The sequence below is a fragment of the Labeo rohita genome, chromosome 5 (genome assembly GCF_022985175.1).
Source record: "Labeo rohita strain BAU-BD-2019 chromosome 5, IGBB_LRoh.1.0, whole genome shotgun sequence".
In the NCBI taxonomy this organism is placed as follows: Eukaryota; Metazoa; Chordata; class Actinopteri; order Cypriniformes; family Cyprinidae; genus Labeo; species Labeo rohita.
In genome coordinates this window covers 32,150,963-32,174,599 of record NC_066873.1, presented here as the reverse complement: position 1 = coordinate 32,174,599, position 23,637 = coordinate 32,150,963, and the positions used below count along the sequence as shown (strand labels likewise).

Genomic DNA, 23,637 nt, shown 5'->3' with positions numbered 1-23,637 from the left:
AATTTAAATAAACAGAAGGTCTTAAAAAAGTTTATGGGTGCAGAAATGTAATAATCAAATGTAAAATAGCACTCTATTGTCTTTACTCTATAAATTAATTAATTATAGATTCTTTATTAAAGTTAAAAAAGTTATTCAGTCAAGAGCAAGATATTTTTCTTTGACAGAGGCAGGCTTATTATTAGTCTGCTTTCACTTTAAGGCTGAAAGCACAGATCCAATAAACTTACACACATGCGTTTTCTTTCTCAGCTGTTTATGTTAAGACGTAGGCACTCCCTCTCAAATGGTCTGATTTTTATAGGCAAGTTCTTTTATACTGGAAGCCGATTTGTAAACACAGTTTTACTCCTCATAAATCACCCATCTTTACATGAAATTTTCAAAAGATTCCAAGAAAAGTATCAAGTAATGATGCAGTGGTCATTTGGATGTGGGACTAACGAAGATGGTACAGCACTGCTATGTTAATGCCAAGCTAGATTTCTACCCACGTGCGGTTTAAAGAACTGTAACCATAGAGTCTAAAGAAGACCTCCCAGCACAGACCAATGGCTCTGCGGTCCATACAAGAATTGTTAGCCTGTCTGCGTTCGTGATGAATAGCTTGCAGACCAATTGGTTTCCAATACTGTCAATGACACAGTGGCTAATGAATGTGTGCTCGGTGTCATTATGCCACAGAAATCTTAACTGGTAGCTGTGTGTGTGTGTGTGTGTGTGTGTGCAACCGCCACTCTTTAAGGTCAGCAAAGTGAAATAGTCAGGTATCAGCACTTTAGCTCCTGCCAGGAGGAAAATCAGTCACTTCTAAGGTCAGCTGTCTGACACACACACACACATACACATACACATACATGCATGTTTCCCACAAACACTGTTAAGGTGTTCCATATGATTCGACTACTTCAAAACAATGCCGAGATCCCTTTTGCGCTGACAGGATCTGCTTTTCTTCTTACGCTAATGACTGTTACTTCACTGCAAGTCTGTTGCATGCTATAATTATTACCACGGTTATTTATGCCATAAATCACATGCATGGTATTTGTTCAAGCACCGCAAGTTTGGCCAAAAACATCTAATGAGCATATTTGTGAGGTGAAGCCATGCAGCCTTGTTGTTTAAACTCATTAAACCTCTGAAAAGTGCCGAAGCTCAAAATGCTGTTGACTAGTATGTGCTTTCTCTTGTCTCGCTCCCTCTCCCTGTAACATCCTGTGACGCTCTATCTCTCTGCCACACTACACGTCCTTCCACTACCTAACACCTACCCCCACCACCCACCAACCCACCCACTCATCTCACCTCACGGTGGCCTCACGCACCAGCACTGCCATTAATCAGTGGCCAGGATCATGTCTGCCAGTTAGACTAAACAAGAGCATTTGTGAGGATTTGCTCCCCCTCATTAATCATCTTGACAGTTTGAAAAACACATTTCCCCTTTAATGACTGTATTTGGATAATCAGGTCTGTTCCCCTCCCTGCCAGCTTTTCTCTCTCGCTCGCTCTCGCTCTCTGTCCCTCTCCTGCCTTCGGTTTTTCCTCTCCCCAAAATGGCATTGAGAACAGCTGGGTTAGCTTACCGCCAAGACAGAGAGGGCAGGGAGACCGAGTGGTTACCATCACCGCTGCTAAAAGGGAGGGAGGGGGGCGTTGAGTCAGTAAAAATAATCACATTGCTCTGGAAAACTTTTGCTCTTACTTAAGAAACCCCTGCCGCTTCTCATAACATTAACTTGGCTGTTCTGTGGTGTACACTCGCTACCACACACACACACACGTACACACATTGACGGTCCATAAAATATCCCGACAGAGGCGGAAGGAAAATCTGGTGACTAGAGGCCTTGGGTAAAAGTTTCAGAGCCGAGCGGTATGTACAGGCTTGTCACATTATGAAGAAAAATGGAAGGGTGTTGACAAGAACACTTTTATCTCTGTGTATTTCATTAAACAAGACCTGACAGATTTCTATACCTTTCTGTGCCCTTCGGTTTTGAGCGTGAGGACTCGTATTTAACCTTTAATAGTAATGCTATATATAGTGAATGGGAGAAAATGAGTACTTTACACCTTAGTTTTAATATCGCCAAATTTCTTTCCCTCTGCCCAGCGTGTCAGACGGCAGCTTTAATACATGGTGTTTAATGGATTGGTTGACCTTTGGGTTTAACACGTCGTTGTGTCATGCTTGCACCTAACATTGCCCGTTGGAAGTTTATAAATGATGTCATACAGTCCACTTAAAGCCGGACTGCACATGACAGCAGTGTTTAAACATTAGGACAATGTTATGCCAAGCTTGAGGCTGAGGGCAGCAGGTAAAATAAACAGTTACAAAGCTCTCCATATTCCACATGTCTTCATAGTGGTGTTCACAAATTACAATATGCTAGTCATTTTATTAAAGCACATTATTCTGGATTAATGTAGCTAGTTGTTTGAATTATATGCTGATTATATATACTATTTATGTATACTGGCACTCAAATGCACACAAAGCACAGAATGAACAAAATGTCCAATCATGATATCCAATGAATCAAAATAATTACATAATGAAACTGAAAACATTCCCCAGCAGATGTCACTACATCATGCTGCAGAATTTATTATGGAGGCCCTTCAAAATATGACAGTTTTTGTAATAGTATGTAGCCCTAGTTATAGTAGAGGCCAGATACATTTAAAATACTCCCATGAAATAGCTTGATGAAAGCCATTTTTCCTGTGTTGACATTTTCAGGAAGTTGGGCCACTGGGACATGTCAAATGGATTATCTTCTTTTTTTTTTTTAAATATCACAGCCTTTAACTATGATTCTTGCTATTCTGATTCTAAAGAAGATTATTTATTGGACAAAAACATCAGCATTTTTGGTCACTTATTTCTTAGATGTAAACTTTAAATGTGTATATCTGCTAGATGCCAACTTGTAGGAGTACAGTAGCATACAGTAACATTTACATTTTTTTTTTTTTTTATTGTTGTTGAAGGTTCGTAAAGGGGTTAGTTCACTCAACAATGAATATTCTGTCATTAACCTGTAAGACCTTCATTCATCTTTGGATGAAATCTTAAGAGCTTTCTGACCCTGCATCGACAGCAATTAATGTTATGAAGCTACAAGACTACTTTTTGTGTGTAAAGAAAACAAAAATGCATCAAATCGATCAAGTTGCTCAAATTGACAGTAAACACTTTTACACTGTTTCAATTTAATTTCAAATGCACATAAATGCTGTTCTCTGGAACTTTCTATTCATTAAAGAATCCTGAAATAATAAATATTAAGCAGCGCAACTGCTTTCAACATTAATAATAATAAGAATAAGAAGAGGAATTTTTCTTAATCAACAAAAAGCATAATGACTTCTAAAGGATCATGTGATAATGAAGACTGGAGTAATGGAAGCTAATAATTCAGCATTGCTATCACAGGAATAAATTACGTTTTAAAATATATTAAAATCAAAAAGTATATGGAGTTATAGACATAGAAAATAGAGATAGACATATGAAAAATTGATTTACATATGAATTGTGATTCAGTCTTCAGCGCTTTGCATCGGTTCACAAATTTCAAAAATTTCTACTTAATATCATCATAATAGTAGCATGATGTTGTTGGAGCAAAACAGCAACACCAATGGTTTATTATGGGAAGCAGGGATGTGCCTGAATAGTGAATCTGTATTTGGAAAGAAATGGAAGACGAACAAGGTGTCCTACAGAGCCACTAAAGGGATACGGTTAGCTGCTTGCTAGCGGTTGCCTGTTATATAAGAGTATATGATATTTCACTTACCACAGAAACAAAGTATGGAGAGAGATGACATAGGATGATGGTGAATTATTTGCAGATCCTGAGCACCACTGACAATCTAATCTTGTAAATCTAGTCTTGTAAAATGTGTGGTAAGTATTGCCATGAATCTCGAAAGTGAAAGTAAAAAGCGAACCTGCATTGAAAAGCGATGCATATTCAATGCCCTGCATATTAGTAATGGCTCCTTGATGCCTGCAATATATATACAGTGTAATTGCCCAACTATATAATTGCGAGAGAAAGCATTGAAACATATTTTTTTCCTCCCATCTCGTATTTATTCCCTTTAGGGGTTCTGTAATACACCTAATTTCCTTTCTGAACACGGTATTCAGATTTGGGCGCATCCCTACTGAGAAGTGTAAAATATTTTTTATTTATTAGAAATGTAATAATTAATAGGAAACACTGATTTCTTAAATCAGGACTATTTATACTATAGACTGGTGTGGTTTTGTATCAAAATACTGGTGCGTTTGATGTCCAGTGTGCACAAAAATATTGCTGAAAAATCATGACTAGATTAAAAATCGAAAAATCATGAATCAATTTTTAATCGAATCGCAACCCCAAGAATCAACATGAATCGAATCGTGAGGTACTGACAGATTCCCACCACTAGTCTCAATGCTGCTATACAAACTAAAAGCACAAAACCCCCTCAGTAGAATACACTCTCTAACATATAATAGAGGAAGCATGAGGTAAACGAAACGTTTTCCTTAGCAGAGCAGGAAAAGGTCCTGTCACTCCGGGCATGACTCGGGATCAATCTTAACCCTTCCGTACCAGTGCCAAGGCACGATTTCTCATGCGCACAACGTTCGTGACATCGGTGCCTTGCTCCCCCAGCGCGTTTGCAAATGGAATCCAGCTGTAGCGGTGGAATGCATTATTAGTGGTTAGCCATAATTGCAACACACTTGTTTGCCTGCGTTGTCAGGCTGTCGTCACACATGCACACAGTTTCGCTAGACAAATGGGATGGCTAAGAGATCACTGGGTAGAGGTGCTCACCGCCGCAATTTTTTGTTGTTGTTGCTGGCGTATGGAACGGTATTTTGCGATGCGGTTGATGTGATTAAGGGTCCCGTGGAAAGTCCTCAATGGATTTTTTTTTGTCATGATGCAGCAGCAGTTGCGTGATTGATTGCTTTATGAGCTTGAAGAGTGTGTGTGTGTGAGAAAGAGAGCGGTCTGGTCTGTATCACCGTGACAAACAGTCATCAGGGTACTCATGCGGTAATTAACAGAGTGTAATGTATATGGAAGTTTGCGAAGGGAGAGAGAGAGTCTACATTAGGCTAACATAATCAAAGAGACAACAAGAAAGTAACAGGAGAGAAGCCAGGGGAAAAAGAGGGTGTAGGTGAAGAGAGACAAGAGACAAGATCTAAACAGAGAGAGACAGCCCAAGAAAAAGACTCGGGGAGGGAGGGGTGATCTAACTCTCTCCCTCTCTCATTCTTTTTCAGGTTGGGGCTGTCAGCCTCATGAGTTGCTGTGGACTTGGCGGCTAATTGAGGAGCAGCTCCACACCCTGTCGTCATTAATCACTAGGGCTGCCGGGCTGCTTGCCCGGGACACTGCTGTGATGGGCTGCAGCTCTCTCTCTCTCTCTCACTCACACTCTTTCTCTCTTCGGTAGTTGACTGGACACATTGGGAAGAGGGGAGGGGGGGTCTCACCCCCCCATGCCATTCTAAGCCCAGTGGGACAGCAGAGAAAGGGAGAAAGAGATCAATCAAACAGGTGTAGCCCTGCTGAGAAGACACTGGTCAGGGACTAAATTAACTCCACACCCCCACCCACACATCCATCCAGCTCCCCTCCCCTCCACAAGCAGGCGACAGAAACAGAGTGACTGCATATTGACTCAGCTGGAGCCCGGGAGACGAGGGAGAGAAAGATAAATGGCAGGGAGAGATTGATGAGGAAAAAGACGGAGAGAAGGACAGAACGGGAATGTGATGAACGAGTGGGAACAGAGTGATGGCAGGATTAATCCCTCTCCTTTGGATAAAAAGTGAAAAGTCCTCCCCTCCGTTTAACCTTCCTGTACTGGCAGTAACTAATATTTTACCTCATTTGATTCTCGTTCTTCATCAAAGGAGTGTGTATTTACATGCTCAGGACTCAAAAATTGTTGACTAAATTCAATTTCATATTGTTCATTGGAGTTGCACTGCATTGCTTTACCACTAGGGGCGACGTAATCCATATTATGAAGTTTTAATTCTCTTGGGCTGTGCCCAAATAGTCCGTTACTCCATTAAATAACTTCCTCTCTGAGTCTCACAGGAAGTCATTCAAGACCATTTCTAAAATAGACTCTTGGCGCTGAACCTTACTTTTAGATTTGAACTTCTCTTTATGTCAACAAAATGCAATACTGCAGTTTAGATACTCTGTGCAGCAGTTTATACATCATTCTGCCCTGTGACTGTAATGAGCAGACTGCGTACTATTAGCAGGTCTGTGTAGTGCCTTCCTAAAATGTAGAAACATTTACCCGCAAGTGTTTATTCTCATCTCAGCTCTTCCTTCTCTAGTCTTGACCTCCTGGTTTCCCATAAGAGGAACCGTATGCCGTGTCCTTGCTGCATAGCCTGAGTTAACAGAGGCGGCGGAGTGATCTATTCATTTAATGGCCCTGTCAAGTGACACCTGTGCTGCGTCCTCTCCTGTCTGAAGTGCTAATGAACTGAGAATCTGTGCGTACGTGTGTGTGGTTCATCTTAGCGGTTCATGCTCATCCTGTTTGAAGAAAATGCTTCTAAAGAAGAGTTTACACACCGGCCGCTTCTGTTGAAACATTAAGCCTGACATAGTCACGCAATCACATCAACAATATTGAATCTTGACCTTCTTTGTAACATAGCATTAAGCAAGACTTTCTGAACCACAGGACACAACACACTCGGGTCAAACAATGGGGACTGCACTCCTGGGGGTCATGTCAAGCATTTGATAAATATTTCTCTATTAACAGCCTCCCATTGTCATCTTTTGCCCTTTGTGTAGCAAGGCAATCCATCAGAGTGCACTGGGAGTGAGTGCATGGCTCCCATGGGTTATTACCAGGCTATCATTGAGCTGTATTTAAGACCCAATACTCCCTTGTGCTGAGGCAGCTCTTTACACAATGCTGCAGAGGCACAAACAAGCAGCAGTGACTAACACTGCACTTTCACATTACGAGCAAAATGGTAAACAGACAGAGGATCTTATTTTGTGTTAATAGCTTGAACTAATAGGGAACAAAACTGTCAGTAGTGTAGAAAGCTAATGCCAAAGATTAGTTGCTCAAGTGAAAGTGCAATTCTCTCTTTTGTTTTATTTTAAAACTTGTGTTTTTCTGATCAGCTTGTTGTAAAGTGTTTGTGTTACTAAGAGTGCAAGAGAGGGACATCAACACATCTATAAATGTAATCAAGTATCATTTATTACACAAAATAAGACTTTGTTAAATGGATAGCGCTGCCATCACAACATAGTACTCTTATTTGAATTCTTTTCCCCTCTCCACTTCCATCCCCAACTTGCAGAGTCAGCTACAATAGAAAATATATCACATCTTTCCGTTTTATTCTTTGATCTGTACAAGTACAAAATAAACGCCAAATCATAAGGAACAAGGTAGCTGTTGACCAAGTCATGCTCATCTGTTCTCCAATGAAGAGAATGAGTTGCACAGATCTAACGCATGAAAGAAAGTGACGTTGGAAAAAAGATTTTATGTCTGAGAGACAATGTCTGTTGTTACAAAGTGTATGATGAGAGCAACCATATTCATACTGTGAAAATACAGCTCCTCTCTGAAAATGAAAATGCATGAATTTTGGCGATAAATGTCCCATAGAAAACAAAAAGTCAAGCGCTCAAGTGAAAAATAAATACACACTTTTGGTAAATTGGAAAAAAAAAAGGAAAAAGAAAAACTGATCAGATAAAATAAATTGAGTTCTGGCATTCTCATTAGCTCTCCACCTTAAAGTTCATAAGGGTTCCCTAATATCCTAATTGAATTTTGGAGTGACCATTAATTAAGTAACAGTCATCCAAAGCAGATGAGATTTTATTCCTCATTGTGAATATAGCTTTCCTGTGTTTTTGCTTCATTCTTCTTAGGGGAATCCTGCATGTTCCTGTGCTTTCCAGCGAGCTCATGCCAATATCTTTACATAGTCCAATGTCTTTTTATCACTGGTACCCAAGAGCAGAAGCTGAGCCCAGTCTCTGGCCGTATAGAGCATAGGGAGAATAGTAGGGCGCTGTGGCTGGGAGAGAGTGCATAGGAAGGGATGGAGCTCCTGGCAAGTGTGCCTTTCCATAGGGGTGATACCGTGCCAAGCCTAGCCCTGGTGACCCACGCAGGGAGAGGGAACTGGGAAGCGCTCCTGGGCTGCTGGGAGGAGGCAGGTGGAGGTGGCAGGAAGCGGCAGAGGAGACAGATGAAGGGTAGCCAGAGAGCAGCTTCCCATCCACACCTGGCAGAGCCGTGTGCGTACGCAAATGGGCCAAGAGTTCCTCTGAGGTGGCGAAGCGTTTGTCACACGGGCCACCCACTGAGACCCAGTTACAGGCGTGAGGGAGACTTTCATTGGGCAGCATGAAACCGTAGGTATACAGAGGATGGGACAGAGACGAGGTGGCGCTAGAGGACAGAGAACTGGGGTGGAGGGAGTGGAGGTGATGGGTGGGATACATAAGCGGGAAGCCAGTCTTTAGGGCAGACGATGGGTCGTGAACACAGGAAGAGCAGTTACTGCCCCCAAGGTGGGGTGCATTGGGGTAGGTGAGGCAGTATGGGTCCCTGCACAAACCCTGCATGAAAGAGGGAGGCGAGGCCCCTGTGAGAGGGCTGGAGCTGGGATGCTTTCCTGGAACACCCATCCCGGCGCCAACTAAACTAGATTTAGCGGGATCCAACCCAGGCACAAACTGAGAAGGATAGCCAGCATAGGCCCCGACAATGGAGCCGTGGTAGCCCATGGTGGAGGACGGGAGGGGAAAAACCGAGTGGCCCGGTTTGAAGGGGGAAACCGGGGCGATGTGGCCTGCTCCCAGGCTGGGCTGAGAGGGTTGGGGGTCAGCCTTACTGTCAGGTTGAGGACTGCTGGAGGAACTGGCACTGCTGGAGTTCACACTAGCACGTGCGTGACTGGAGTTGGCGATCTGTGCAACGTCCAGACTTCCAGATTTACTGTGGTCTGATTCTTTTTTCCCGTTGCGATCGCCCCCGCTGCTGCTGTCGTTCCCTGGGTCTGAACCCGCGGCTTTGGAGTCCATGTGAGAGGTCTGTAGATGTGTCGGTTTCTGTGATAGGGGAGACTGAGACTGCCGGTGTGTGTGCGACTGTCCTGATGTCTGCTGAGAAGGAGAGCTGGCCCGTGGAGAGGGGGCATGCGGAGGTAAAGAGGGGCACGTCACAGCTGCAGAACCGCTATTTGGCACTCTGAACCCCGCTTTATCTGCCGAGCTGTTGATCCCAGCGCCATCCTTCCGGCATTCTGATCCAGTTTTAGAGTAAGGCTTAAAGCTGGACTTGTCATCTAGGTTCTGATGCTCTGCAGGCTTCAGGCTGGAGCTGGTTGAGCGACTGTCCTTGTCTCCATGGCTGCTGGAGGACAGGGATCCCAGTTTAGAGGAGGGAGGAGGATCTGGTTTACCGATCTGTGAGCAGGTCTGGGCCAGCAATGCTAGGGGACTCTTTTTAGCATCCAGCTATGGGGACAAAAAAGACATTTTCAGTTAGCTCTTTATTTTCCTTCTCACGAATTGGCAGAAATGACAGTTGCAACAGTGGTTATAATTCTTCTCAAAACATTAGTCATTTTGTTTACTTTTAGGATTGAATGCGTGACATCATCATAAAATACGATTGGAGGTGTGTACGTGTTATAGTCACATTTTAAAACATTACGCGGAATAAATTGCTTGACATCGTTGCTATACTTTTTGCAACACTTACACTTTTTTTTAAAACACGCACAGTGTGATTTATGAACATATTTATTTTGGTGTCAAAATGTTAGATAAGCTGGTAGATAAACGGTGGCTTTAAAAATATAAGTACCAGGAAAAACGCACGTCAGTAGCGATCAGGAAATGTGAAACCTTAAAATGCTGCCAGATAATGGAGCACGGCCTCATCCTGATCCGGACTATCCATTGAAATCGGCGCTGAGTCGCATTCAGAATCGTTAGGCGAATTCCGAATTAAATAATTAATACGAGGCGCGCAAGATAAAACTGTAATGCCGAGAAATGATATTAAATGTAACAAGCGCACACGAGACATGTCTATTAAATGAAACTTGGACAATGGAAACGCACAAACTCGGATAACCGAGTAGCTTTTCTAAGTGAAAACATTTTTTTTAATTGAAAGAAGCAAGAAACATGTATTAGAAAGGAGTAACTCGTACCTCGATGCTCACTGGCGCGGAGCTGAGCGGCTGGAGATACTCTGGGTGAAGTATGTGACTTGTGTGAGCGGTCAACATTTTGAGAATCCGTATAGGCAGCCTTTTTTCCTGACGCGCGGGATCACGGTACGGCAGTGAGACGATCGAGTCGGTCTGGGGTCTTAAACAGGTGGGCGAACTATCGTTGTTAATGTAACGACTTTTAAGGGTCTGCTGGTTCCGTGAACTGACTGCAAATCCAGGAGGCAGTTCGCTCATCTGGATCGGGGCGGATCAGAGACCTGTCGAGGGCAGCGACGGGGCGGGTGTCCTTCAGTTTTCATTTAGAGATATCCAGTGTTTTCAAACAAACAGCCAAACGACATTATATCCTCGTCTACTAGCAGTTAAATATCCCGTTGAAGCATCAGCTCTGTCTGTAGTCCAGAGAAAGAGAGCTGTTATAGTCTCTACGAAGAACGTACACTCCGTCTCCACATCGTTCCGTCACCGAATCAGTGTTGCCTTAATAAACCCCAAAACGATCGCGAGTCCTTTACGTGCAAACGACGACTTGTATAAGAAATAAGATAAGTCAAGTATACTTGCCGTGAAATAAAAAGAAAGAAACTACACTAAAAAACTACTGGTAAATATCGCGTCAAATAATGGCATTCCGTTGGTCCGTGTGCGCTCCGGTGTGTGCACTACACCCTCCGTACGCATATACACTCTGCTCGTACTGAAGATCTGAGGGAGAACTTCAAAGCGCTCAGCCGCCGTCCAATCGCCTGCATCTGCATTAGTAATAAGTGGGTAGGCACAACAGAGGCGGAGACTGTCCTCCTCGCTCCGGACCCGCTGGCCAAGTGCTTGTTCGTTGTATGTCAAAACATGCAAAGACTGTGACAAGCCGTTTTACTATTTATTTTGTAACTTGTCTAGTTTTATTTATAGTCAATTTTCAATCACCAGTAACCCTATATGAATAGTGGCTTATTTTGTATTTGCTATTTATTATAATATTTAATAACTTTAATTAGATTAGACTTTACACTGGTGATTAATTTCTTGCCACCAGTCTTGTTTTATTGCCATTTTGCCACCGAATTGTTTGTGGATCTGTGGTGATATTGGCTCATTTATGAACACGTTTAATCTAGTGAATACATTCTAATATACTACCAGGCAAAAGTTTTTGTACAGTATGATTTTTAATGTCTTTAAAGAAGCTCACTAACCCTGCATTTATTTGATCCAAAATACAGCAAAAGCAGCAATATTGTGAAATATGTTTACTATTTAAAATAACTGCTTACTGTTTGAATATATTTTAAAATAAAATTTATTCCTGTTATAACTTTATCATTACTCAAGTCTTCAGTGTCACATGATCCTTCAGCTGTTCAAGAAACATTTTCATTATTATTATAAATATGTAAAACAGCTGAGTACTTTTTTTTTTTCAGGATTCTTTGAATAAAAAGGTCCAAAGATCAGCATTTATCTGAAATGAAAAGTTTTTGTAACATTATACACTATACCATTCAAAAGCTTTGAGTCAGTATAATTTTTTTTGGGAAGGAAATTATAGAAATTAATATTTTTATTTAGCAAGGATGCAAAAGTGATGATTTATAATGTTTCGAAAGATTTCTAGTTCAGATAAATGCTGTTTTTCTGAATGTTTTATTCATCAAAGAAACCTGAAAAAATTCTTCAAAATTATAATAATAATAAAAAAAATGTTGTTTGAGCGTTGAGTGTTTTATTAGAATGATTTCTGAAGGATCATGTGACTGGAGTAATGATGCTAAAAATTCAGCCTTGAACTCAAAGGAATAAATTACTTTTTAAAATATACTCAAATAAAAAAAACAGCTATTTTAAGTAGTAAAACTATTTCAAAATGTTACTGTTTTTGCTGTATTTTGGATCAAATAAATCCAGGTTTGGTGAGCAGAAGAGACTTCTTTAAAAAACATTAAAAATCTTACTGTTCAAAAACTTTTGACTGGTAGTGTAAGCTGAAATTTATATTAGTAGGTCAAAGGCTGTTTAATTTACAAAAGTGCCGTGGTCATTTTAAAGTTTTGTTTTATATTAGTAAGTATTGGAATAGTCACATTGGGTTTCTAGTAAACTTAAATACGAGTGACGCATTCTAGAATAAAGAATAAATATTGAAACACCTCGTGTACAAAGATATTATCATTAAGATTCATCATTAAGTTGACAGTGTTTCAAACATTGCTACTAGTTATTAATAAGTAAACTCATTCAGATGTATTTATACATGTCATTTAAAATGAAAGTCATACTAATATAATTTTCTTTGCATAAGGTCCAAAACTGCATTAATAATATATACATAGTCTAAAATGTGTTTTTCACCTAAACACACAATTCACATTTAATGCTGCCGATGTTCGCTTTACTTTACAAGCTTAACTGCAGCAGAGGGTCGTATTAAAAGGAAAAGCAGAGAATGTGGCAGCAGTTTCTTTTTTTAGATCAAATAAGTCAAATGATACTGAGCAATACATTCATACATAATAACAGCACATGCCTATGTGAGCGCCTCCAGTTCTGGAATGTTAATAACTTTATTACATTATCCCATGTTACTTTGCCATTGAAGTAATTTAGCTAACTTAATTATGCAATGAATTGGCTTAATCATTGAAAAATGAAGCCTGACAGAGGCTATTACAGGGAGACTGTGCTAATTCGTGTCTAAGTAACTTTGAAGTTCAGTATATTTAATGGCTTTGATTGTTCGTAAGTGCTTATGCCCGGCATTATTAAACCTCAGACATTGAACCGAGTTGTATTACATTATTTTGGCAAGCGTGTTTCCGAAACAATCCTGCACGTATGCACAAAATTGTTTGTGACTTTGTATGCAATCAAATATGATATGATATGTATGTGTATGTAAAAGGCCATTGTCCTTAGAGGATAAGCCATATTTCAAACTGACAGCATAAAAGTTGCCCCCATTTGCACAGTGCTGTAAACGTATGGACGGCGGAGAATATTTATGTTACTCTGAATGGCAATACCTGTCAGGTGAGTCAGTGAGATGAGAAAGGCCTGATCTCTGGAGCTGTTCTCGGGGTTAAAAACAAAGAGCACCTGGGAAGCTTCTTGAAAGGTGATGTTGCCTGCCTTAGTGTAATAAAAATGACAAAAAGACAGAATGCGTGAACTGTTGACCTAGGGAGGGGAGGAGCCACAGGCAAACATGTGTTTGCAAGGCTTTGTCTCGCGTATCTGGGTGGCAGAGGTGAATATTCATTTAATAATGGTGTGCAGGGAGGAATGAAAGCCTCGGGACACTGCGTTTCAGAGGCAGAAGGAGTTTTAAGCTTGTCAGCAACCTGTCATTTTAGATCCCACATACAGCACACACACAAACAGCCTCCCACACTTTCACAAGTACCTACAGACGATCAAAGTTGACTGGAGTGGCAAAGTATTAAACCGCTCTCAATCATACATAACAGCTTAGATTAGCAAGACAGAAATAACTGTTAAGTTAATTAAACTGTCACTCTGTCTCCCAACACAAAGATCCATCTCATAATATAACATTTGTTAGGCTTTGAAGCCGCATTGTCTTATTTATTCAGGAACTACACATTGTCGAGTCGATGTACGGGCGCATCTGCCATTGTTAAACAAGGATCTCTTTACCCGCGGCGTCTAAAGCCATTTAACGTTCTGCACGTGTGTGTGTGTGTTGAGAGATAGCAGCGGTGGTTGTATGAAGTCACCTCTCCTTGTGTCAACAGCCCTGCTGTTTGCTTTGTCATTATTAGTGTCATCCATCACTTGCCACCTATACAGCAGTCTATAATGCCCGTGCAAATCTGTAAAAGTACAGCAACACACAAATTCAGATGCACTCAGGGTGAAGTGACATGATGCGATGGCGTCCTTTGATCATATCGGTTGTCTTTGCCCCACACAAACAGATACTTTAGGTTATGACAGGTGTGGTCTAACCTGTCAACGAGTGTATTAATATGTGTAGATGTTGTTTTTTTGTCCTGCTTTTACAGTCAATCCATCCTTGTTGCCACTCTGTAAAGTTTGGTCGAGATGTCTGGAATGTTTCCGTTTGTCTAGAAATGATGTTACACTAGTCAGAAACCCAGAATCACAGGGTGTAACCATTGTTATATTCTTAGGACTGCAACGAAAATGACGGATCGCTGCCTTCGGAAATGCAAAAAACATGAAACGCAAACCTAAAGCCTCAAATCTTAGAATTCCAATGGTTTAGAATTAAGATGGATTGCCTTACAAAAACATTTTCAGGATAAGTGAGTTTGGCAGGGGGCAAAGGTGTGGGTGGAATGGAGGGAGTTTAAAGGCACCCTAGAGGAGGAGGAAGGGAAAATAAAAAAAGAGAGAGAAAGAGAGTGAGAGAAAGAACTGAGGGCGGGCTGGAACAACGGGGAACAGCTCCTTTCAAGTCTGGCCTTGAAGTGGGCTGCTAACAGCTGTTTTGACGTATAAATGACGGATGGTCATTTCCTGTTGTGGATTTTAAGGGCCAGGCCTCCCCTTTAAGAGGCCTGTCTGACCAATCCCTGTTAAGCCCGAAGGCGTTCGCCTATGCATGACTGTATCAAAGCATGGGGCTTTACCATAACTTTGACTAAACAAAGGGCTAAAAGCAGAGGCTAGACATCCTGCTTGACCGTAGCCCACTCGTATCCAGATTACTGAAGTGCGGAAAACCTACCGGAATTTTATAGCAGGCCATCGTTCACGTTAATGTGAAACAGTGACGGATATAAAACTTAGAGATGAGCGTGAGGAAAAAAGATTAAAAATATGTAATTTAATTAAAAGTAAAACAGCGTGTGTTTGCCGTTCTCAATTTACAATTTATATTTTTATACTTGACTGGCACGGAACAGTTTGTCACTCTTTGGTACAGACTGAGAGACGGCAAAACCAAACAAACAACTAGGATGCAAATCACTTGCATTTAATTACCTGTGACTGATTTATGAGGTGAGTGGTATGAAAAGGGAGCCCAGAGGCAGGGAGTCTGCTGCTCATGCCTGGTCTGTTCTCCAGAAATAATAATCCTGTGAAAAAAGAGGGACAGGACAGCTTTATGGAGTGTAGCTGACATGTGAGACCAACCCTGGAGAACTGTAAAACGTAGCACTCTCTTTCTCTCTCTTTGCTTTCACAAATCTCACAGTCCTTCAGAGTGATTGGGAGATTTTTAGGATCAAATATTTAAAAGTGCACTGTGAAACTCGATGGGGTAATGTTTGTGTGTGTGTGAAAGAGATGATAGAGAGAGCCCATCAAACGCAGTCGAGGAAACGGAGCCAAAAAAAGAGTCGAGAATGAAGATTTATATAGTTCGGTGTGAATAGCGCACACACAACGTACACGCAGCGGGAACAAATGACAGAAAAGGCTCTTCCCAGAATCCTCTGAGAATGGGAGCTTCTCAGGTTGATTTAATGACTCATCTCTGTGTTTTGGTATAATCAGACTTGAACATCTCGGGCCTCTCTGATCCAAAGACGTGAGTGATGGTGTGATGACAGGATAAATATTTGTGTGAAACCACATGCGCATGTGACGGAATGGAATATCGTACAATAAGACGGATGAACGAGACTTGAGTAATAGTTATATACCCGTTAAAGCGTATTTCCATTTTTTTAAAAATGATATCGGTGACGTTAAGCGCTCTCACAGGCTTAATGGCTCGTCTCTCTTGTCGCCTCTGTGATCAAGGGCCTGGCAGATCTACTCATCTTCCTGTCTCTCTGATTATCTCTGACTGATTATGTACATGCCCTACAGTTAATGACAGATCTTTATTTAGCTTTCAAACTTGTCATGTGCACCAAAACACACAAGCACGCACACACACACAATGAACTTAAATGCACCCTTCTCGCTCAAACAAAAGGTCCCATTGTCCTCCACATGGTGAAGTTATCAGGAGGGGTGGGAGAACTACCCGGCTACACACAGCACAGCCACAAATCAGATTGCTTTATATTGTTGTGTGAAATCTAAGCAGACATCAAAAGGTGTTTTTATCTGTTGCTGGCCCAGAAAACGCTTGCGTGGAGCGACAGTCACTCCATTCACGAGGCTCATGACACGTTCCATTTTAGTAACGCATGGGGCAAATGAAATCTCTCTAGTCCTTAGGCTAGTCTGATTCACTTTTTAGAGTTCACATCTATTCCCACATTTCATTTCTGAGTCACACTCGCTGGCGCACACCGAAATAATTAACTTTGTCACACGAAACCGACGTCAAAGTTAAAGATGACACTGACCTAGCCTGTATTAGTATTGTCAATCAGCTCACAGTTGACTGACAAAGCTTAAGCGCTTGGCAGTAGATCTCTAAGCAGGTTATGTCATTGTGTCGCACATAATGAAAAGATGTAAACTTGCTGCCTGAACAATAACAACTCAACAGTCCCGTTCTTGGCGGCTTGTAAAAGCTGCAGTAAAAACACAGATGTTTTCCTTCATCACCTCCCTGGAGTCCTCTGTCAATTCTGAAAATAAGATTACATCATATATTCATATACTGACAAGTGCATGATGGCGCATTCTCTTCATTACATAAGGAATCCTTTTTTCCACCATTATGAAATGAAAAGTCAAATCATTCAGTCAATTAAGTAGTTTATTAAAATATATATTCTAATCTATTACAGTTTGAAATCAGATAAAGCACATTTTCTCACTTTGGAACCATTGCACCCTTATCAGTATTCTTGTTTGTATTGCTGTATTATATTAAATAGTACAGGATTAGACTGAGATCTAAAGGTGTGAGGGAAAGCTCTGGCAGAGTGTCAGCTGTCAGTCATCACGGCCTGCGGTATGGAGGAGCGCCCTGCCGGTCACAGTGACTTTGATGTGATGAGAGATGGAGGCGCTCAATTAAAAGCCTATCAGTGTGTAAGTAAATCAACACCTATCAGCCTTGTCACTTCAAACAAACGTTTATTATACTGCTCCGCCCACCTCATTAATCTCGCACTGTTCGCCTGTCAAGACGAGGTCACAGCCGAGGAACGCGTAAGACAAACTGGATAAAGGAAACGGATCTCAAAACATTTGGTCTAACTTGAAATACTGCAAACGCAAGCTCACTCGAGAAATTAGGATGTTATGATTATGATTTTTTTTCTATAATGTCCTCTAGGCTGTAGTCATAATTGTATTTATTATTATTTTAGTTTTAATATTGCTACTGTATTATGGTTTTTAATTAAAAAATAAAAGAGAATTAAAGGGAAAGTTCACCTGAAAATGACAGTTCTGTCATTAATTACTCACCCTCATGTCATTCCAAAGCTGTAAGACCTTCGTTCGTCTTTGGAACACACATTAAGATATTTTTTGTGAAATCCGAGAGCTTTCTGACCCTGCATAGACCGCAACGCAGCTACCACCTTTAAGGCCCAGAAAGGTAATCATATAATAGTCAATGTGACATCAGTGGTTCATCTGTAATTTTATTAAGCTACGACAATACTTTTTGTGTGCAAAGAAAACAAAAATAACTTTATTCAAAACACACGTGTGTATAACGTTGAAGTCGTTATTTTTGTTTTCTTTCCACACAAGAAGTATTATCGTAGCTTCATAAAATTAAGGTTGATCCACTGACGTCACATGGACTAATGATGTCCTAACTACCTTTCTGGGCCTTGAACGTGGTAGTCATTTTTCATCAAAAATATCTTGTTTTTGGTTTGGCTGTTTTGGGGTGAACTATCCCTTGTTTTGTTATAATTCCCTCTTTTTATGTTATATCCCTTGTTTTGTTATTATATATATATATATGCTGTTACATTTTCTATCCCGTTCCAAGTTGTAGCATGACTATTTCGCTAAATAACTGCTTTAATATATGATGGCAAGTATCGAGCAGAGAAAAAAAGCAAACCGCCTCAATGTACAAGATCATTATAAAATCATTTTTTCCTTAAGGAATGTGCATACATAGGGCTGTAAGCTTACTTTTATTTTTAGGAGCACTTGTCAAAAATTTCAGGAGCACCTTCAAATCAATAATCAAAATATCTGGTCAAAAATAAGCCTTCCATTACATTACAAGGTGATTGTAATTTGACTCTTTAAAGTTATTTACAGGGGAATTTTATTTTTGCATTTATAATAGCATTTTTCTAACTTTATTAAAACTTGATTAAAATGTTATCTTTTATGGCAAATTAAAAAAATTATAAGCTTTTTAAAATGTCTAATTAACAAGTAGAATAAGAAGAATAAGTTGCTAATCAAATGAAATCAGTCTTAACAAAATTAATTTGTACTACAGAGGTGGCACAGACGAACTCAGAAGTGGCTATAAGTGTATTTTTAGATGTTTAATGAGGCTCAGAGGTGGCATGAGTACAATTAAATGAATAAATTCATGTTGAGATTAATGGTTTAAATATAAAAAATTGAATATAAAACATTAAATAAGTTAAATAACTGAAAAGATAAATAAAAAAAGATTTAAAAATGAAACAAAAACTGCCAGTAGGTGGCGGCAAGTCACTGATTTTATTACTGAATCATTCATTCATTTGATTCGTTCGAACGGCTGATTAGTTCAGGAATAAAGCAAGTGACTGTCTTTATGAATGGGTAATTGATTCATTGACTCACTAGATTCGTTTAAAAAAAACATGTTCATTCATAAATGAAGTAATGCTGTGTTTGAAACTATTTTCATCGACGAAATGGAGCAAAATCAGGCAATACTGTTTTGGTCAAAGTGCAAGTGCAATGAATTTCTTGTTTATTCCCTGTCTATGCTTTATTTATAAAAGGATTCGTGAGGTATGTCTGTGGTACATTACTCAACGCTTCAAAAACACATAAAAACCTTTGAAGCTGCCCTCAGCGCAAACACAAATATGCTGATTGGGTCAGTCGCATTGGTGCTCGTAAATATTTTTTGCATGCAGTAATTTTAAGTCGCAAATGCGACTGAAATGGTTGCACTGTAGAGCCCTGATACTCATTTCAGATGCTCCGTTAAGGGGAAGCTAACAGTAGTGAAATATTTCTTTAGCTTACTCTTGCAGTATCGCTACCATTAAAATTCTTTCACTATCTTTTTGTGCGACACTAAATCACACATAGTAAAGAGCCAAATCAGCATCAAATGATGCTGTGCTAAAATTGTCACTGCTGTCCTCACTGATTTCTTTTGCCGTTTAGTTTAGACACGTTTCGCCTGGTTTTCCATGATTCATTTGATTTTGTTTTCCTGTAGAGAGCAAACTCAGGTTCATTCGCATTTTACTTTCCTGGTCCTGTCTGGATTTGTCTCCCGTGCCCAATGACCTGGCCAAGTTTGAGCCTTATAAAAGGTTATTAGTTGCCAAGAGAGAGAGAGAGCACAAGCTTCTTCCACAAAGCCTGCCAGAAGGTTACACTGGCTGCGTGCTATAAATTACCCTCGACAGCCCGCTAGAACCGGGGAGCTGGAGGAGAGGAAGAGGGGAGGGATGAGGGTGAAGAAGTGGGTGCAGTTTTCTTTTCGGTCCCCACTTGATGAATGAGCCTCAGAACAAGGCAGAGAATACATCATATCACCTTTAATAGGTACACATTTCCACCACCATAACTCAGCGTTTAAAAATAGAGAAAAGCGATGAAATACGGTGCCGTATATTCTGGCCGTGACACTTTTACGAGTCCTCCCTGCAGTATAAAGGCATTGATTGCTATTTCAAAGTGCCGTGTCAGGCCCAATACTGAGTACAACCAGCTGCTACACCGAGACGGCGAGAGGTGGGGAAAGAGAGAGAGAATGAGTTATGACTGCTGAGATTTGGGTGATCTTTTCAGAGAGTCATCCGTAGCTGTAAATTTACAGTGTTTGTGCTCGGTGTTATTGAAACCAAACCCAGAGCTGCCTGTCAGTCATCCATTCTCCAAGCTGCTGGAGAGCATTCCTCTCCTGACAGAAACAGTCCCTCAGCGAAAGGTGAAAGAGAGCACAAATTACACATGAAACGACAAAAGGCTGGCGCTCGTGCTCTCTCTGTCTTCGTTTATGTCTCCCCCCGCCTTTTCGCTCTCTTTTTCTGTCTGTCTTCACACTCGCCTGTCTGAGGACTTGGAGAGTATGTGTCAAAATTAAATGCTTGTGACTTTACCCTGCGTGCCTTTACGCTAATTTTTAGGACCTTAAAGAGACAGTTCACTCAAAAGTGAAAATTCTGTTATCATTTACTCATCCTCATCCATGTCATTCCAACCATATTTCCAACTATATTTCTATATTCTAAGACTTTCCATAACATTTTTCAAAACTTTTTTTTTTTTGTGTTTCAAAGAAGAAAAACTCATACTGGTTTGAAATGACATGAAAGTGGGTAAATTATGGTTCTTTTTGGGCCTTTTGGAAAAAACAGCAGTCAAGAGCAATAATAAAGTGTATAACACTTCCTATAAGGGCAACAGAAGGTCAAAAAATTGTGGAGAACTATGAAATGGTTGGGTCTTATTAAGTGTAAAATTGTGTCTTGTGGTCATATTTCACCTGTTTAACAACACCTGAATAAATCGTTTTTATAATTGTTGTTGGTAGGTGAAAGCACATGCTAAAATATGGATGTCGTATATGGGCCATTCTACAGAATTTGTCCAAAGTCAAAGTTGCAAATGTCTTGGGGAAAAAAAAATGTCTTTTTCCAAAAACATTTTATGTATGCAAATTGTATAATATCCAAGGTACACATTTCTAGTAATTGTGCAGTTAATTCTCATATTGTATTTTCTGAAAGTTTTGGAATATTTGTCCTCTCCCCAAACTTCACTACCAAAACACAATAATATATAATTTACTTAGAGGGGTTATATAGACCTTAGGTAGAGACCACATCACATTGCAGAATTTTAACTTGCATACTAAAACACTGCTAAAACATACTACAATAGTAAAATACTATTTGCATAACTATTAAAATATTATTTATTTCCTCCAAATAAAGGATTATGTGTTCACTTTTGTCACTACCGAAACAATGACACACTGAAACGCCACCAAATGTGCTTATATAACTTATATAAACGTATATAAATTTTACTTTTTTAAAAAAATCTAAAAATTACTTTTAAAAAAACAAAAAATTATTTCAATATCATTTCATAAGTTGAAATTTAGGGGCTGGGTTCGGGACAGCCACCTCCCAATTAAAAGTATCCAATAAATGATGATTTTATATGCATTAAGCTTACTGAGATTTGAAATATTATTGTGGGTTACAATAGATAATAAAAGGATCTTAGTAAACATCTAAGATTTCAATACTTTAATGTGATTTTTGGTTGTGGGAAAGTAGCTTGCACCAATTCTGTATACTAGTATTTATTTAAAATGCGTTTTATTTGTGTACTTCATTAATGGTTAAAAATTCAGTGTAGATATTTAAACATTTGGCAGACACTTTTAATCAAAATGACTTGCATTCTGTTTATCAAATCTATGCATTCCCTAGGAATCAAACCTATTGATGGCGCTAGCACTAGCGCTGTACTCGGCTGTCAGCTAGAGGAATGCTGGTTGAAATGTTTTAACCAGATGCTGGTAGCCATTTTGTTCCGTTCACCTCAATAGCTTCCCTTCCTGTCTTTATTTTAGAACATGTAAAAGGCATTTGACCTCCGTATGCTTAAAAAACGTTAAAAGGTTTACAATATATGACCCCTCTTCCTTCCACAAACAGAGCTAAAGCTATCATTTGCGTCCATTAACATTTGTTAAACACGAGGAACACGAGGGCCTTAACTGGCTCGTATTAAAGTAGCGATGAGAAAGACAGGATGCCCGTAATGTTATTCAGCAGTCTCCCTGCCCTTGCTTTTTATTACCTATGATATTTATACACTGTTTTAACCTCTGACTCTTTCCAGTGTGCGCCGTAGTCTGTCAGATGCATGTAGGGTGAATGTCTTCTGTTTCCAGCCCCTCTCCCTACAGTCTATTAAAATCTGCTCTGGACTTCTGCCATAGGCACATCATTTATCTCAGCGCTGGCCAAGAAGAATTATTGTTGTGTAAATCTCAAAGCCTTTTAGGAGATCAAAGTTCCAAAATATAAATCACATTTCTCTTTAGATATAAAACGCACACATGCTCTTGCACACATGCGGCGGGGGGGAAAACGCACGTTCGCCTTCCCCGTGTGTGGATACGAGGGAGGTTCTCCACCCAAATCTCTTCCCACAGGGTAGAGCGAAGACGGCCTATCCTCCTCCTTATCTCCCCTTCTTCCCTCTGTTCCACTCCTCCACCAATTCCCTCTTTTCTTTTCTCCACAGAGGATGCACTTAATCCTTTTCTCTTTGTTAACTTTTGCTTTTTTCCTTCTTTTCTTTGAAATCTCTATCCATATTTTCACCTACACCTACACCCCCATCCTTCTTCAATTCAAAGGAAAAATATTTTAACCTGATTTAAATCACAACGGAATATGATTGATTTCACTATCATACATGTCTTTTGTAGGCTAGGGCTCAATTTGGTGGAAGCAGGAAAGCTTAAAGGGATAGTTCACCCAGAAATGAAAATTCTGTCGTGTATTGCACCCGTATCCTTCGAAGTCTGACTCCGTTTCTTCTGCAGAGCACAAATGATAATATTTTAAAGAATTCGTTTGTCACAGAGACATTGTGGTATTATTCACATATCGTTATAGACTTTATTACTATTTTTAATGTAATTAATTACATTTTGTTTTTAGATTTTTTTTATGTGAATTTTAGTTTGCTTTAGTACTTTTTTTTAGTTACCTTAATTTAGATTTCTTTTTTAGTACTTTAGTACTTTAGCATTTCTGTTAGTTGTCAAGGCAATATTACATTTTTTTGCAGGTTTAGGTTTTGTCCAATAATTATGCTATTTCTATGGATGCCTGTTTCCGCCACTGAATAAAATTTTTTTTAAAAAGGTTTTGACTTTTTTTCTCAGGATTGCATGATACAAACTTGTAATTCTGACATTTTTTTTCTCGTAAGTGTGAGATATAAACTCGCAACTGTGAGTTATAAAGTCATAATTGCGAGTTATAAAGTCAGAAGTCACAATTCTGACTTTTTCCTCAGAATTGCGTTATATAAACTCACATTTGCGAGTTATAAAGTCAGAATTGCGAGATATAAAGTCACACTTCTGACTTTTATTCTCAGAATTGCATTATATAAACACAATTGCGAGGTAAAAAACTTCTACTTGTTTTCTCAAAATTAAAATTTGGCACCAAATACTTTTTTTCAGGTGACAGAATAAACTCGCAATTGTGAGTTATGTCCAATTTTTCCAGACAAAAAAGCCATTGGCATTTCAGAAA

The 23,637-nt window shown here is 39.8% G+C and overlaps 1 protein-coding gene and 1 long non-coding RNA gene across 2 annotated transcripts in view; one reads left to right on the top strand and one right to left on the bottom strand.

Moving 5' to 3' along the window:
- The window catches only part of LOC127166096 (uncharacterized), a 77,315-nt gene that overhangs the window by 7,580 nt on the left and 46,098 nt on the right, over positions 1-23,637 (top strand). The window lies entirely within an intron of this gene.
- On the bottom strand, positions 7,260-10,987 carry znf703 (zinc finger protein 703). The gene is made up of 2 exons (XM_051111180.1): positions 10,268-10,987; positions 7,260-9,563 (listed from the first exon to the last, which is right to left on the bottom strand). The coding sequence occupies exons 1-2, from the start codon at positions 10,523-10,525 to the stop codon at positions 8,040-8,042; spliced, it is 1,782 nt and encodes a 593-aa protein (XP_050967137.1). The 5' UTR covers positions 10,526-10,987; the 3' UTR covers positions 7,260-8,039.

Coding starts and splice junctions, on each gene's coding strand:
- znf703 (XM_051111180.1), bottom strand. CDS start 10,525: ATGAGCGAACTGCCTCCTGGATTTGCAGTCAGTTCACGGAACCAGCAG. Junction 9,564..10,267: donor CCGCGCCAGTGAGCATCGAG/GTACGAGTTACT, acceptor TTGTCCCCATAG/CTGGATGCTAAAAAGAGTCC.